The sequence below is a fragment of the Triplophysa rosa genome, linkage group LG6, assembly GCF_024868665.1.
Source record: "Triplophysa rosa linkage group LG6, Trosa_1v2, whole genome shotgun sequence".
Taxonomy (NCBI): domain Eukaryota; kingdom Metazoa; phylum Chordata; class Actinopteri; order Cypriniformes; family Nemacheilidae; genus Triplophysa; species Triplophysa rosa.
Genome location: NC_079895.1, coordinates 20235502 through 20252315, shown reverse-complemented (window position 1 = coordinate 20252315; position 16814 = coordinate 20235502). Strand labels below are relative to the sequence as shown.

The 16814-nt window shown below is 39.3% G+C and overlaps 1 protein-coding gene across 9 annotated transcripts in view; it reads left to right on the top strand.

The window, feature by feature from the left end:
- The first annotated feature begins 2306 nt into the window (after positions 1-2306).
- mycbp2 (MYC binding protein 2) overlaps positions 2307-16814 on the top strand; it is a 116603-nt gene continuing 102095 nt past the window's right edge. For 7 of the 9 annotated variants that reach the window (XM_057336967.1, XM_057336963.1, XM_057336961.1 and 4 more), the window contains exons 1-6: positions 2307-2476; positions 2672-2876; positions 4237-4382; positions 4909-5019; positions 13321-13425; positions 16668-16787. In XM_057336967.1, the coding sequence (XP_057192950.1) occupies positions 2362-2476; positions 2672-2876; positions 4237-4382; positions 4909-5019; positions 13321-13425; positions 16668-16787 (802 nt within the window). In that variant the 5' untranslated portion in view covers positions 2307-2361. The remainder of the gene's footprint in view (positions 2477-2671; positions 2877-4236; positions 4383-4908; positions 5020-13320; positions 13426-16667; positions 16788-16814) is intronic. The other 2 variants (XM_057336962.1, XM_057336966.1) reach the window with 2 other exon arrangements.

The window sequence follows — 16814 nt, the reverse complement described above, 5'->3', positions numbered from 1 at the left end:
AAGTATGAATATGCACAAACAGTGAGAGTACAGTATATGACTAAACTGGTGTTCATGGGGTCTGTACTGTAGGTCTTTATCGCTCTTCACTCTCTATTAGATGAGCACTTTTAATGTGTTGCGACTCTCTGTCTTTAGGTTAGTTAATTCTCGGGCTTGTTTTTGCACTGCGAGTCTCTGGTGACTCCTCACGCGTCTCCCAAAACTGGAGGTAGAAGCGCGTCACATCAAAGCGCTCACGCGCATCATCGCGCATTTCAACGCAAGTTTCACCTTGGCTCGCCTGAAGTTAAACTTTATAAAACTATTAACAGCTTTTCAAAACAACCTGACTTCTGAAATACGTGTTGAGAATGAGCTTTTTTAAATGCTGGCGCAGATCCCTGCACGAGCACTGCGGGTGAGAGAGAACACGCCGGACTGGAGCGGATCACTAAACTACAGACTGAAAGAAGGTCAAAAGAATGTTTGATACGTTCATTTGTTACGGGTGGATTAATTCATTAGTTTTTTTCAGAATAGCGCCTAATTTGCAGAGCGCCGAGTTAACTACACCCACTTATTTACATTCCGTGGAATACATGGAATAGAAAAGTCTCTTACGGTTGACATTTTATTCCGCGGTAACAGAATATTCCGTTATTCCGCCCAGCCCTAGCTTCAACAATTTGTAAATCCGTTTCTATGCCACTAGCGGCATCCGCCATTTTCGCTCAACTTGATCTGTAGCTGGCGGCAGCAGAGCGCAGAGGATGATGGGCACGCATGGGTTGATGGGAATTGTAGTTCCCGCTTCCCTCAACTCGCTCCATTCGGCTGAAAAAACTACACTTTGCCTGGAAGATCTATCGTCATGCGACCACGATAGTATCGAAAAAAAATGCTATCGCGATACTTCGATATTTACAATACCGTTACATCCCTACATCCCAGGGAATTGCACATACTTAGAATCAAAATTATAGTACAATGCAATGTAAGTCACTTCGGATAAAAGCGTCTGCCAAATGCATAAATGTTAAATGTTAATCAATTCAGCATTTCCCATACAATGCTTTTACTTGGGCGGTCCGCCCAGGTATATTTATGGCCGCCCAGGTAAATTTGGCGTCACTTTTTTTTATCCATCCTTGCTAATGACTGTATCTGTGATCGAATAACTAGTGGATAAACAGTGCTTACACGTCTTCTCTCCTTCCTGACTTGTTTGGTGCGAGTCAGAGCATGTGAGCGAAGCATTAATATTTCTCGCGGATCGGAAAGCACCTTTCTGAAAATTCCTCTCCGCTCACTCAATATACGCTCAGTCGCTCGCTCAGCCCTCTTGGTGATTTACTTTTTTGCTGCTGGATTCTTGTCCTATGTACACCGCATGAGCCTGAAGCCTGAATAATAGGACAACGGCAACGGCATGTGTGTCAACTACAAACGCCTCGTCCATTTGCGGAGGTGCGTGGGTGACTAGAGGTTTGAAAAAAAAAACATTATAGCATTTATATTTATTTCTCTTAATAAGACATTGTGTCACTTATCCAGTGTAACAGTTGCTTTTCTGAAATAAAACCTGAATAAACCTCAATGTCATATGCGGCAAAGGCCGACAAATGTGATCTCTGGAGGACGCATGCAGCCTTCGAAGACGCAGCTATTTTGTCCAAGTTTCTTAAAGTACATTCTAAAATGCCATAACGATTGAGGTTTGACGTTTTAAGATTTCACCTTTTTTTAGAGCCTGTTTCTTTTATTAACCCCAGTAATAATAAAGGTGTTCATAGTGCATTTCATCTTTTGTGCGTTTATTTTGTTGCACAATGGCAGCTATATGTTCACGGAAATAAAGTAACGAAAATCAAATATACTTTATCAGTTATTATAAAGTTATTTTAGGCACTCTTTAAATAAAAAATGGCTAAAATATTGGCTGTAATGTCACAGAATGTCGGACTGTAACATAACTGCTCTATTTCAGCCTACTACTTAAACTGAGACATTTATTCAAGAAGTTTATTATAAACTGAAAACAATTAGGCTTACTAGACACATTTTATGTCAAAGTATTGTGATTTTGTCTGACGATGTTGCATTTATATAAAACAGGATTTTAGCAGCGGTTAAAGTGACTGCTGGTGGCATCCCGTTGTAAAATACAGTATAATGTGACAGATAAGAGAGTAGAAGAAAAACAGATAAGTGCTAACACTAACACGAAGTGATGATGTCACAAATATGCTAATATGTTAGTGATGTCACCAGCGCAACAAGACTGTCAAAATCCTATGGGAAACACTGCAATTATTTTCTTCTCTCGTCTTCCCAGGTCAGGTATCAGATCTGAAAGGACACTTTGTAACTCAGGTAGCCATGGGGAAAGCTCACAGCTGCGTCCTCACCAAGAGCGGGGAGGTGTGGACGTTTGGAGTGAACAACAAGGGCCAGTGTGGTCGAGACACTGGAGCCATGAGCCAGGCAGGGAAAGGTGAATACCTCTTTTCACACAAAACATGAATTTGTGCCATTATAAACCAGCATAATCGTGAATATTTCTGACACAGTTCTTGGGATGTTCCTTATAAGATGACATATGATAATATTCTCATCAAATATAACTAACCTTGTGTGGGCTGCAGTTTTTGAAAGTGTTTTTGAGCTATTGGATGTGTTCCTGCCTTAGCATTTGGAGTGGAGAACATGGCTACTGCTATGGATGAGGACTTAGAGGATGAGCTAGATGAGAAAGAGGAGAAGTCTATGATGTGTCAGCCGGGCATGCACAAGTGGAAGCTGGACCAGTGTATGGTGTGCACCGTGTGTGGAGATTGCACAGGGTACGGTGCTAGCTGTGTGAGCAGTGGGCGACCTGACAGAGTGCCGGGAGGGTGAGTGCCACAGACTACAATAATCTGACTATTTACAACACAAAGAATAAGAAATTGTAATGTACATTATCATTAAGACACCCAGAATAGTAAAATAAAATGTAAATGACGAAATACAATTTAACATTGATTCTTGGTGGCAGTGTAGGCAATACAGGTTTGAATTTGCAATATTTCCTGTCATTCTTTTCATATCTCGATCATATCTACAATAACAGTAGACAGTATGACTGCAGTCCTTATTTGTTGCATCTAGGGCTGAAACGATTCCTTGAGTAACTCGAGTAATTCGAATACAAAAAATCATTGAGGCAAATTTTGTTGGCCTCGAAGCTTTGTTTAATCCATTTAACTACAGTACACACGGAGCACTGCATTTCCCCACGGACCATTATTACTAACGTACAGCCCGCTAAACTCTGTTCATGTTACAGGGCTCTCAAGTCTCACGCATTCACCGTGAGACACACGCATTTTAGTCTGTTCACACGCTCACACCTATTTCTCATGCTCATTTACTTAGTTTTAATCTATTTTATCGAAACTTGTTTTCCGGCTGCATTGAGTCCATCAAACTAGATGCGGACTTGTGGACGCCGAATCCTGTTATTTAAACATGTCATCTGGCTGTTCTGCGTGTCTGCGTGAATGAACTGCAGAGTTTAACGTGCTACATGCGTGATGCTCATGAATTTGTCTGCGTTTGCGCTGAATGAGGACATGAACTTCACCTCCAGAGTTGCTCTGAGAGTTTATTACACAAACATGTTATTGTTTGAGTGAAGAAACAGACATACTAAAAAATAAGCTTCTTCCGACAACCTGCCAAAATCAAAGTCATAGGCTATATATTACTATTTAATAGTAAAAAAAAATATAAACTAAATGCATCATGCATAAGCTGAAGTTAGTTGTTTACCTTTGAAATTATTCCTTCTATTTTTATTCATGTTTCTTATTTATATATTTGTATTATTTTGCATTTTGAATTTAATATGGCAATGGAATCTATTAATGGGTTTAGTTTTCACAGATATTAATGTATGCAATTTCAGCAATAAAAACTTTAATTGTTCTAAAAAGGAAACAAATTAGTTGTTTTACTCATTTTAAGAGACCTGTCTTATTTTCTCTTGTATATTTAGTATTGCTTTTTAATAAAGAAAAAGTACTTATTATCCGAATACCCTATTAATCGATGGAAAATTCAGTATACTTGATTAGTAAAAGAATCGATAGCTGCAGCCCTAGTTGCATCAGTGATTGACCTTATCTGTTTCTAATAGTTCTTTTGGGTATGTCTTGAGTCTTTGCACTTCTTGTATTTTGTCTTTATAAATACATTCGTTCCTCTCTGCAGGATTTGTGGCTGTGGCTCTGGTGAGTCGGGCTGTTCATCATGTGGCTGCTGTAAAGCTTGTGCCAGGGAACTGGATGGTCAGGAGGCCAGACAGAGGGGAATCTTTGATGCTGTGAAGGAAATGATACCACTCGACCTGCTCTTGGGTACTGCACTGTCATCTGAACATATTCAATCAGTTCAGCTCCATAGCCATCCAATCAAATCTCTTTCCTGTCTGTGGGCCAATTTCATGTCATATGTTGAACCATTTGTCTGTGTGCATCATGTAATATATTCATTATAGAGGTGGATGGCATGACCAAAATCCTGTACATCATTGTACAGTTACTCTCTCTCACACACACACACACATATATATTTAGATAATGCAGTCAAGTAAAAAATAAGTGACATTAAATACCCTTTATTTGTATGTGAAATAAATGGACGCCATCTACAATATATGAGTATTCATACTAAATCTGGCATCAATGATTCAGATCATCACTGAATGATTTTCCAATGTTATTTTTGTATATTTACCTAGTAAATCAGCAATGTGTGTCTGTTTTCTTGTGTTCATGTCTCTGCTCTTGTCTTGCATTGCATCTCATGCTCACTATTCATCTGCTGTGTTGTCTCTCATTTGTCTCCATTGCCCCCCCCCATGCTGGACCTCTGTTGTTTTAGCTGTGCCTGTCCCTCCTCCCCCAGGCGTCAATATTGAAGAGCACATCCAGATTCGACAGGAGGAGAAGAGACAGCGTGTCAATCGCCGGCACCGATTGGAAGATGGCCGAGGTATGCCGCTTAAGCCGGGGACACACTTAACGACTAGCTGAAACGTATTAAAACTGGACACAACACATTTAAAGAGTTGTTCTTGCGACTGGAACTGATTCTAGTCTTTGACAGTCAAAAACGACTGCATCAGACCACTACACCACACATTTAACAACTCTTGAGTCACGACTGGACATTCTGCCGAAGCATAAAATCTATCGATCTATGTACCGATATAGATCAGCAAGCTCAGCGTTATATTACGTTTTGTTAGTAATGAAACTGCAGGGTGAAGCAACCACAATGTTCACATGTTTCTTTTTCCAATAAAGTTATGCATTTTTTGTAGGCCTGTCGCAAACTTATCGTGCGATATATAAACTTGACGTCGGTAGTTTTTGGTGATGCAATATATCGCCATTGTGTTTATATATGCTTTGGTTTACATAAATATTTATGGCATTAACATTTTGTCCAATCACGCTGTCTCTGTTAACGGAATTCGGAAAACTGTAGTAGACCTAATCGTCTTGGTGTCAAAGCCGCAAACCTCCCACTCTGATATGAAAACAAAGTAGCGCGTGAACAAGACTCTCTACTCTTTAAATACGGAGTTAACGAAAACAGCAATACAACTGATTAAAACAAAAGCCGCATTTAGAGCTCGAGAGTGATCTTACAGACAGTCAAGTTAAAATATGACATGTCAACTGTATGAATACACCTTAGACGAATTTCAAGCAGCGTTTTTGTTCCTTTGAAGGGCACTTCACAATTGGAACACCACTCAAAAAGTTGTTCCAGATAAAGAGACATTGTTTTTCATTGCTCCATTGGGCAAGTGTATTTTAAACAGCCACATTATGACAGACAATTGTGCTGCCCTCTCCAGAGTTCACATATCAAGGTCTCTGCTTTCCCTAAACTTCATCATAAGGGCTTGTAATGTAAATCAACCAATCATAATTAAGGACTGGAAGTGTCAGTTTTATTTATTTAAAATATTTACACTCCAGTTATTATTTACATTCCAATTTCAATGTCCAAATAGTCTATTAAAAGGCCTTTGTTCTTTAAAAGGGTGTACTTGCATTATTATATTATCAGTAATCAGTGGCAAAACGTGTTTATAAAATGACAATAATATTGACTATCGCAATTATTTCTGATGCAGTTTATCGCAAAACAAAAAATTGCCATCGTGACAGGCCTATTTGTTTTAGACTTCAAGCATGCATAAGAGGTAGGTTAAATAAGTTGTTAATGAAAACAAGAGTTAAAAGAGTAATTTATTATTCGTGAAAGTAAAAAAACAACATTTACCTACATAATACAGTATGTATACTGTAAGTCCCAAACTGCACCTCAAACAAAACTGATGTAAAATAAAGCGGCGTCTTCTGCCTCTAAATTCAGCTTTAAAGTTGTAAATGACTTTAATCAAAATACAAAGCGTTTTAATTAACTTGATCGCTTAGCAACCTTTAAAACTAGGCTATATACCTGCAGCCCTCCGCCGTGGAGGAGCGCATTTCTCCGCAGCCCAGGCAAATTTAACCCAGGCATTTAGATATGGTTTACTCGACAAGTGTGAAACAAAACCATGATGCTCATATGCCAACTCACTCGAGTGTTTATGTATGTTCTCTACATTCTTATGGGCAGTCTGCTTTATTAACAGGTTTTTATTTCGCTCTGCGCAGGCGTGAAATGCTTTTGTTCTGTAACTTGTGCCTTTACTAACACACTGCATATTTTCGATTAAGAAACTTAGAATATGAGGATATAGCTTATTTTAAGTAATATTACGGGGAATTATATTAATGAAAATTCCATACCTTATATATCCAGCGTTTTTTTGTGTTGCATTCGTTTCGCACAGTTACTGTATTGCTGCAAAGATATTGGCTTATTTTAGTTTCATTTAGACTCCACTGTTGTCATTTGTATTGAGGCTCCTTAATTATGCAGGCTTAACAATCAGATTTTATTTATTTTCATTTGACAATTTATATTTAACTTAAAATGGCTAGGCTTCATTCTAATTGCACCTGTTGTTCTGCATTAAATAATAAAAATATAAAGTGTTCAGATGCAAAACCCTTTAAAAGCCACCTCCGTCATAAATGAATTCACGATGATGAGTGAGTGCTCTCCACACATAGTATAGTCTATGTTATTCAAATAATTCTCTGCCCGATCTGAAATATCTGGTAATATTGAAAGTAAATGTAGGAGCCTGATTTAAAAATGCCCATTTAAAAGAAATGAACATCTATAAAATAACCCCAAAAAGATTACTTATTTCTTTAATTATTTTAGCTTATTTCTTTGACTTTTGTTAGCATTTTTCTCATTGTTTCTGCCTATATACCGTCTCCTGTGCGGCTGTGATGTCATCGATCGCAGCTGCCAGTTGTAAATATTAAACACGTTTAGGGATGCACCGATACCATTTTTTAAAGACCGAGTACGAGTACCGATATTTTATTTATTTTATCGTTTTTTTTCTGGTACTCACCGATACCGATACCTATAACCGATGCCTGTATAATGTACAATAATGTTAATAAACCAGTATCTTACTGGTACATTTTCTTTTTTCTTTTGTTTTTAGGTCTACTTAAATTTAAGTACCATTTTTTAATCAAGTTCTAAATTTTATGATAAGTAGCACAATTTTACTAGCAAATTTACTTCAGTTTACTAAAGTAAACAATATACTCTGTGGTCAAATTATAAAAAATTTAAGGGGGGGTGGTGTGGTAAAATGTGAGTGTATTATAACTTGTTCAAGTCAACCGGACTTTTATTTTGATGGATCGCCGCAAATGGTGTTTGTTTATGTGTTCGTGTCCTCGTGCAGTGAAACGCTGGTGCTGAAAGCTCCACAAGCACAATGCTTTCAGTACACGCAACCGAACCACTCTTTCACACACGGTAAAGTAAAACAAGCAGAATACATATTTAAACAGTATCTGACTATTTCGTTAGCTGTTAGATGTTCAACGCTAATTTCTTGTTAGGAAATGCCTGGATTCCTCGATTCGTCCGCGTTTTTCGCGTTGCGGAAATCACAGGGCTCTATGTTTGTCACGTGAGGTAACGGTCTTTGGTATCGGTGTGTCATTACGAGTACATGAGCTTGGTATCAGACCAATACTGGTATCGGGTCATCCCCTAAACACGTTTAATAAAATATTTAGTGAAGATGACTTGCAATTAGGGCTGTGCGATTTGGGGAAAATATCTAATTGCGATTTTTTTTGACAGACATTGCGATTGCGATTTGATTTGCGATTTAATGTTTCTAAATCAAGCTTCAACTCTATATTGTCAATAGTGTGCCGCACAGTATGGGTATAGTTGCCCTGCTGAAAAAAACAATCAAAACCATTAGAGAAATTCTAATTGTTTCCATTAAAACCATTACAAAATTCAGTTTGCAGTTTTGGGTATTATTGATATAGGAATTACTGTTGTTCTATAGGATGCCAACTGCCAGATTACACCACACCAATAGAATCCAAATACCAGTGTACACTATTAGAGTTTTCATTAAAACAAATACAACGCCCATTATAACCCTTAAATCCATCAAATGTTCTATTGTATCAGTGAATTATTAAAATGGGTTACACAGTTTGATTTATTAATTTTTATGTAGGCCTGGGCCTATTTGGGATTTTTAAAATAAATTGAAAATTTGCTGAAATCCAAGTGAAATTAGTAAAGCAGTTAGATAGAATTTACATTTGTTTGAAATGCAGAGCCAGGCGTGAGTTGACACAGGGTGCGCCCGTGCGTCAAGCCTTGTCCATATTGCCAGATGCGCTTGTGGAGACATTGTGGAGCCGGACTCAAGTATAACGGAGACGCGCGATTATAACAGGCTGTATGTGCGTCAAATTTAAACGGCGAGACACGGATGACACGCAGCACGGGGCAGAGACGCGCGAGTATGACAGCCTGTGTGTCCGCGCGTCAAGTTTAAACAGTTCCTCCGCGAGACGTGGGAAACGTGCAACGCAGGGCAGAGACGCGCGAGTAATCCCCCTCTCTCTCTCGCTTTCTGTTTTTATGACTACCGTTTACGCAGTTCGCAAGGGCAGTGCTATTTGGGCATAACGGAGGTGCGCTCACTCAGTTGGTTAGGAAGAATGCCACTCAAAGCGGGCTTGGAACAGACGCGTTTCATTTTTTTACATAGCGTCCACATTGCAGCTTCTTGCGATTAGCAAATCGCAATGTCTCACATCGCGATTGCGATTCGATTTCGATTAATCGCACAGCCCTACTTGCAATGACTGGCTCGTAAGTTCTAAGACTTGAATCATGAGACACTACACACTGAACGATTGTATGTGCGATTCTAAACAACAACTGAGCACAACTGGCTTAGACTAGGCACGATTATTGGTTATGATCAAATTCCATTCATAATCATAAAATCGTTAAATATGTCCCCAGCTTTACATGACCCAAGCCCAGAATAAATGCAAGCAATGTCACATAAACATCCTACCCAAGATGGATGTGTCTTTACAGCGTCACGATTCTGTTCTCCAATTCTTTCCAATATTTTATTTAGGCCTGGGGCTGGGTTATACACTGCGTTCCAAATTATTATGCAAATGATATCTTTCTCTGGTTTTCCTAATTTGTCGATGCAAATGACAGTCAGTATAATTTTCAAGTAATCAACAGTTAGGGTACATTTGGAATTTTATTGAACAAACCTCCCACTGACAACAGTATTTATTTAAAAAATGAAAAACTCAAAATGCACTGTTCCAAATTATTATGCACAACAGAGTTTGAAAACATTTCATAGGTTGTAAAAAACTGAAAATGGTCATTTGTTGAATTTGCAGCATTAGGAGGTCATATTTACTGAAATCAAAAGCTATTTCAATCAAAAACATCCTAACAGGGCAAGTTACATGTTAACATAGGACCCCTTCTTTGATATCACCTTCACAATTCTTGCATCCATTGAACTTGTGAGTTTTTGGATAGTTTCTGATTGAATTTCTTTGCAGGATGTCAGAATAGCCTCCCAGAGCTGCTGTTTTGATGCTAACTGCCTCCCACCATCATAGATCTTTCGCTTGAGGATGCTCCAAAGGTTCTCAATAGGGTTGAGGTCAGGGGAGGATGGTGGCCACACCATGAGTTTCTCTCCTTTTATGCCCATAGCAGCCAATGACACAGAGGTATTCTTTGCAGCATGAGATGGTGCATTGTCATGCATGAAGATGATTTTGCTACGGAAGGCATGGTTCTTCTTTTTGTACCATGGAAGAAAGTGCTCAGTCAGAAACTCTACATACCTTGCAGAGTTCATTTTCACACCTTCAGGGACCCTAAAGGGGCCCACCAGCTGTCTCCCCATGATTCCAGCCCAAAACATGACTCCGCCACCTCCTTGCTGACGTCGCAGCCTTGTTGGGACATGGTGGCCATCCACAACCATCCACTACTCCATCCATCTGGACCATCCAGGGTTGCACGGCACTCATCAGTAAACAAGACTGTTTGAAAATTAGTCTTCATGTATGTGTGGGCCCACTGCAACCGTTTCTGCTTGTGAGCATTGGTTAGGGGTGGCCGAATAGTAGGTTTATGCACAACTGCAAGCATCTGGAGGATCCTACACCTTGAGGTTTTCGGGACTCCCGAGGCACCAGCAGCTTCAAATACCTGTTTGCTGCTTTGCAATGGCATTTTTGCAGCTGCTCTCTTAATCCGATGAATTTGTCTGGAAGAAACCTTCCTCATTCTGCCTTTATCTGCACGAACCCTTCTGTGCTCTGAATCAGCCACAAATCTCTTCACAGTACGATGATCTCGCTTAAGTTTTCGTGAAATATCTAATGTTTTCATACCTTGTCCAAGACATTGCACTATTTGACGCTTTTCGGCAGCAGACAGATCCTTTTTCTTTCCCATATTGCTTGAAACCTGTGGCCTGCTTAATAATGTGGAACGTCCTTCTTAAGTAGTTTTCCTTTAATTGGGCTCACCTGGCAAACTACTTATCACAGGTGTCTGAGATTGATTTCAGTGATCCAAAGAGCACTGAGACACAAATACACTGCGTTCCAAATTATTATGCAAATTGGATTTAAGTGTCGTAAACATTTAATTTTATATTGTTCAATTAAACTTATGGATGGTATTGTGTCTCAGTGCTCTTTGGATCACTGAAATCAATCTCAGACACCTGTGATAAGTAGTTTGCCAGGTGAGCCCAATTAAAGGAAAACTACTTAAGAAGGACGTTCCACATTATTAAGCAGGCCACAGGTTTCAAGCAATATGGGAAAGAAAAAGGATCTGTCTGCTGCCGAAAAGCGTCAAATAGTGCAATGTCTTGGACAAGGTATGAAAACATTAGATATTTCACGAAAACTTAAGCGAGATCATCGTACTGTGAAGAGATTTGTGGCTGATTCAGAGCACAGAAGGGTTCGTGCAGATAAAGGCAGAATGAGGAAGGTTTCTTCCAGACAAATTCATCGGATTAAGAGAGCAGCTGCAAAAATGCCATTGCAAAGCAGCAAACAGGTATTTGAAGCTGCTGGTGCCTCGGGAGTCCCGAAAACCTCAAGGTGTAGGATCCTCCAGATGCTTGCAGTTGTGCATAAACCTACTATTCGGCCACCCCTAACCAATGCTCACAAGCAGAAACGGTTGCAGTGGGCCCACACATACATGAAGACTAATTTTCAAACAGTCTTGTTTACTGATGAGTGCCGTGCAACCCTGGATGGTCCAGATGGATGGAGTAGTAGTTGGTGGATGGCCACCATGTCCCAACAAGGCTGCGACGTCAGCAAGGAGGTGGCGGAGTCATGTTTTGGGCTGGAATCATGGGGAGACAGCTGGTGGGCCCCTTTAGGGTCCCTGAAGGTGTGAAAATGAACTCTGCAAGGTATGTAGAGTTTCTGACTGAGCACTTTCTTCCATGGTACAAAAAGAAGAACCATGCCTTCCGTATCAAAATCATCTTCATGCATGACAATGCACCATCTCATGCTGCAAAGAATACCTCTGTGTCATTGGCTGCTTTGGGCATAAAAGGAGAGAAACTCATGGTGTGGCCACCATCCTCCCCTGACCTCAACCCTATTGAGAACCTTTGGAGCATCCTCAAGCGAAAGATCTATGATGGTGGGGAGGCAGTTAGCATCAAAACAGCAGCTCTGGGAGGCTATTCTGACATCCTGCAAAGAAATTCAATCAGAAACTATCCAAAAACTCACAAGTTCAATGGATGCAAGAATTGTGAAGGTGATATCAAAGAAGGGGTCCAATGTTAACATGTAACTTGCCCTGTTAGGATGTTTTTGATTGAAATAGCTTTTGATTTCAGTAAATATGACCTCCTAATGCTGCAAATTCAACAAATGACCATTTTCAGTTTTTTACAACCTATGAAATGTTTTCAAACTCTGTTGTGCATAATAATTTGGAACAGTGCATTTTGAGTTTTTCATTTTTTAAATAAATACTGTTGTCAGTGGGAGGTTTGTTCAATAAAATTCCAAATGTACCCTAACTGTTGATTACTTGAAAATTATACTGACTGTCATTTGCATCGACAAATTAGGAAAACCAGAGAAAGATATCATTTGCATAATAATTTGGAACGCAGTGTATACCCTAACGAGTTTTCTTTAGGTTTCTTAAAACTGTTATTAAACAAATATCACAATTCATTATTGTCTTGATACTTTTAAGTGTAAGAATGTCGCATCTCTGATTTAAATTTGTTTTGGGGATAAAAAAGCAAAAATTGGTCTCTGTGTCACTGAATATGTAAGAAAATGTATTTTACTGATTTTCATTTAGTTAAAAGAATACATTTCAGATTGTTTTTAATATTCTTGGCAATAATGGCTGTTAAAATAATAGTTCAAAATTATTTTAAATGTCTCTAAATTGTTGACTCTAAACTGTCTAGATTATTAAGATTTCAATGTTTAATTAAATGGCCCAGCCCTGCTATTATTTTCTTATATTCAACTTGCTTTTCAAGCACATTTGGTCATGTCCTGTTCTCCGTTTCACTTTGTTATACATTTTGATAATGAGCACCTCATGCATATTCCATGCAAGATCTTTTCCTCTGGGTTTAGGGAAATATCTCCAGCCTCCCATATTCTTGTTTCTTCTGGGTGTGGGTTGGTTGTGGATGCTCGCCATTCTCGCTTGTATATTCATAAAGAACTATGTTTTTAATACCCTGTTTTATTTTCCATTCGTGAAATGCTTTGCCCCATGCATGTGAAAGTCTCTTTCTCCCCCCCATAGGCCCCCTTGTTTACCCTGGCCCCCTTTTTATGAACCAGCGTGAGCAGGTGCTAGCCAGACTAAGACCCCTTCAGGCCTTTAAGCTAATGCGGGAGAAACTCAAAGGTACTGCGGTCTTCACTACAGACTCCACCTGGAGCCCCATAATGCCCCTCTCTCTCTCCTTCCCTTCAGCTGTATCCTATCACATCTTCCAGCTTTCTCTGGATGCAATAATGGCTCTGTCTTATTTCTGTCTCTGGAGAAAGAATAAGGACAGTGCTTTTTACTGGCTCTACTGTATGTAGTGCTGAGTGCTTTTGTTGACACAAAAGTTGGTCCCTGCTGGCAGGTGAAACGCATCAATGTTGTCTAAGGTGTACAGTACGTTTAAACCAAACAGCAAGAGTGTGAGATAAGAGAACAAGGCATTGCTTTAATTGATATGAACAAAACCAAATACTATACCAAATATGGTGTCTTTGCTTAAAATAGCATTTTTTCATCATTACTATATTTGTCCTTGCATCCTTAACAGACGGTGTCAATATTGTCAAATTTGAGTTCCCAGTAAAGTCAGGGCTCTAGACTAACTTTTTGCACTGGTTGCACTGGTGCGCCTAACTTTTTTTCTGAGGTGCACCAGCACAAAAGTTAGGTGCACCCAAATTTTTGACCGCATCGCATTTAACACCGCAGTTTTACAAGTTCTCTTTTTTTTTTAAATCGCTGTCCATATAGGCAATATTGACTTGTAAATGATTAACTAACAATCTGGTCAACATAAAGTTCTTTATTTGAAGCACAATTCTACAAGAAAGCAGGGCTCTAGACTAACACTTGAGAGAGGTGGCACTGGTGCTACCAAGTTATTCAGTTGGTGGCACCAGCCCTTAATTTGATAGCACCAGAGTCGTGGGGTGAGGTAAGAAAAAATAATCACTAAAACTTCATTAAAATGTGTTTAATACATTAATAAATCAATTAGAAATTAATACAAATCATTGTTTATGATTGAATTATTTTTATTGTATATGTAAACTCTCTTTCAACACTTTACCATATTTAAAGCACATCTTTCTTAAAGCTACTTTCTTCCTTTATTTGTTGTGAACGACTCCTATAAGAGAACACAATTCCTTTAATATCAGTGAGTGTTTTTGGGCCCGTCCGTTGTTGTTTGATGAACATTATAAACAGAGATCTTTATTATGCTGCTGCCCCTTTAAGAGCTCGCGCAATATACTGGAACACGTGTTTTGTTTCCCAACTGTTTGGTCACGAAACAAACTGAATACCTTTACAAGGTTTCTTGTTAATATGGGAATTTTTAGGTTATCTTGTGTTAATATGTCCGTTTCAGAGTAAGAAGGCGTGAAAGAGAACTCCGTTTAGTATTTTGTGCTCTGACTCTGGGCGCGCGCATCTCAAACAACCCGCGAGACCTGAAGGCTTTTAGTGATTATTCTTCATGAAAGCTGCATTGATACACGTTTGGCTTCTATCAATAGCGACTTACAAATAAATAGTATTTAGCGTGATGTATAACGTTTTGTATGCTTTGCAGTATTGTTCGAGAGCTTTATACAATAGTTTAAACACGTGTTTCCTGCATTAGCTTCACACGTATACAATATTCGCAACACATTTGGTTATCTTTGCTGTTTTGTACCTTAGCAGGGGAAATTCTTGTATTCTGCATATTTATTTCAGTTGCAAGATTGAGCGCTTCACTCGTCTGCTCTTTCGGTCCTTCGCCTCTTACCCGTAACCCGCGAATACGTCTTTGGGGGCGGGGCCACAGATAGATAAGCGAATGGTTGAAGGAGGGGAGACGAAAATGAGTGACTGAATGCGCAGCTTGCGCAATATAACATTTCTGCGCATTAAATTTATAATACACAAAAATTATATATTGATCAGTTTGACAGTCGCACCGGTGCGACCATAAAGAAAAACTTGTCGCACTGGCAGGAAAAATACTCGCAAAATGAGACCATTTAGTCGCAGTCTAGCGTGTCAGAGCATTGCTTATGATTTTCGGACGGATCAGGCCTTAACTTAACATTCTTAACGAAAAAGTTGTCAATCGTTCTTTTCATCTTCTCTCATCATCCGCGGCTACATCCACTCTGTTTATCTGACGGGCCTATAGGCTCCTCCCCTCTCTCTGTCTGACTGCAGCACAGCATTTTCACATGTACACACACGTACAGGAATATCTGGACCACGGCCAATCAGAGGGGGGTCCGCCCTTCACTATCTCTGATTGGTTTAGACCACGATATGGGCCTAATGTGTCTGTTGTTGAACCACAGGGAGACTGTCGCAGAGACTTTTTTTTCCCTCGAACGGCTGGTCGCACCGGTGCGACCTCAGATTTTTTTTAGTCGCACCATTGAGAAATTAGGTCGCATGTGCGACCAAACTGGTCGCACTCTAGAGCCCTGAAAGTGTATTTCAGTATATTAATAATCAAATAATAGTCTCATGAACATGCCTATTGTGGACACTGGTGCATGTAACTTTGTTCCTTTTTTCTTTTGTGTATATTTATGTATGCAGAAGGGAAGAAGTACTGTAATGGTCCCATTGTTATCATTCAAGTTTTGTAGGAAATTGGCATGATGTATATTTGTCTACAAATCTAACTTCAAGCATTTAAGAATTTAGAAAATTAAGGTTGAAAAGTGTGATATTTGATACCTGCCAAATATGCCATATACAATAATGCTTTATTTTTGTAAAATCATATCATACTATATTAAAATAGATATCAAAACTGAAAATTACGTATTGTCACTATCCTTTTGAAATCTTGGATGTCCAAATGTAGCTGTTTTTCTGGAAATGGAAGAAACACTTTTTAAATGATTAAATACTGTGTTGTCAAAGTTGACAAGCACTTTTGAATATTTTGTATTGATTCGATATTTATAAAACCCAGTGACAAACATAAAGGGTGATTATTAATAATGAGTATAAAAATATGATGACAGCAGTGATATCCAACATACAAGTACAAGTTTTTTTCTGATCGTCTTAACTTTTTGAAGTGTTAACCTCATGCAGCTCACTTTTATGTGTTCCTTTTTTGGGTTTGTGCCAAATCACTCTTATTAACCCCTGAGAGAGAAAGTGCGTAAGGATGTATAGAGCTACAGCTTCCTTCTTAGTTTATCTCCAAGCTATTATTCTGTCCCTCCCCTGTCCAAGCATGCCAGTATTTCATTGTCTGTCTTTCCTCTGAGGCAGGAGATCATTTCACTTCTCAGGTTAAGAGCACGGCATCATCCATCTCACCTCTCTGTCCTCCTCTGCCCCTCTTCTTTCGTCCTCATTCCTCATGCTCTTCTTTTTTGCTGCAGATGGCAGCAGTGAACGTGGGGACAAAGATGCCAGTAAGATCACAACCTATCCTCCAGGGTCGGTGCGCTTTGATTGTGAGCTGCGAGCTGTGCAGGTCAGCTGTGGCTTCCATCACTCCGGTAAGTTAAAATCACTTCTGACTGTGA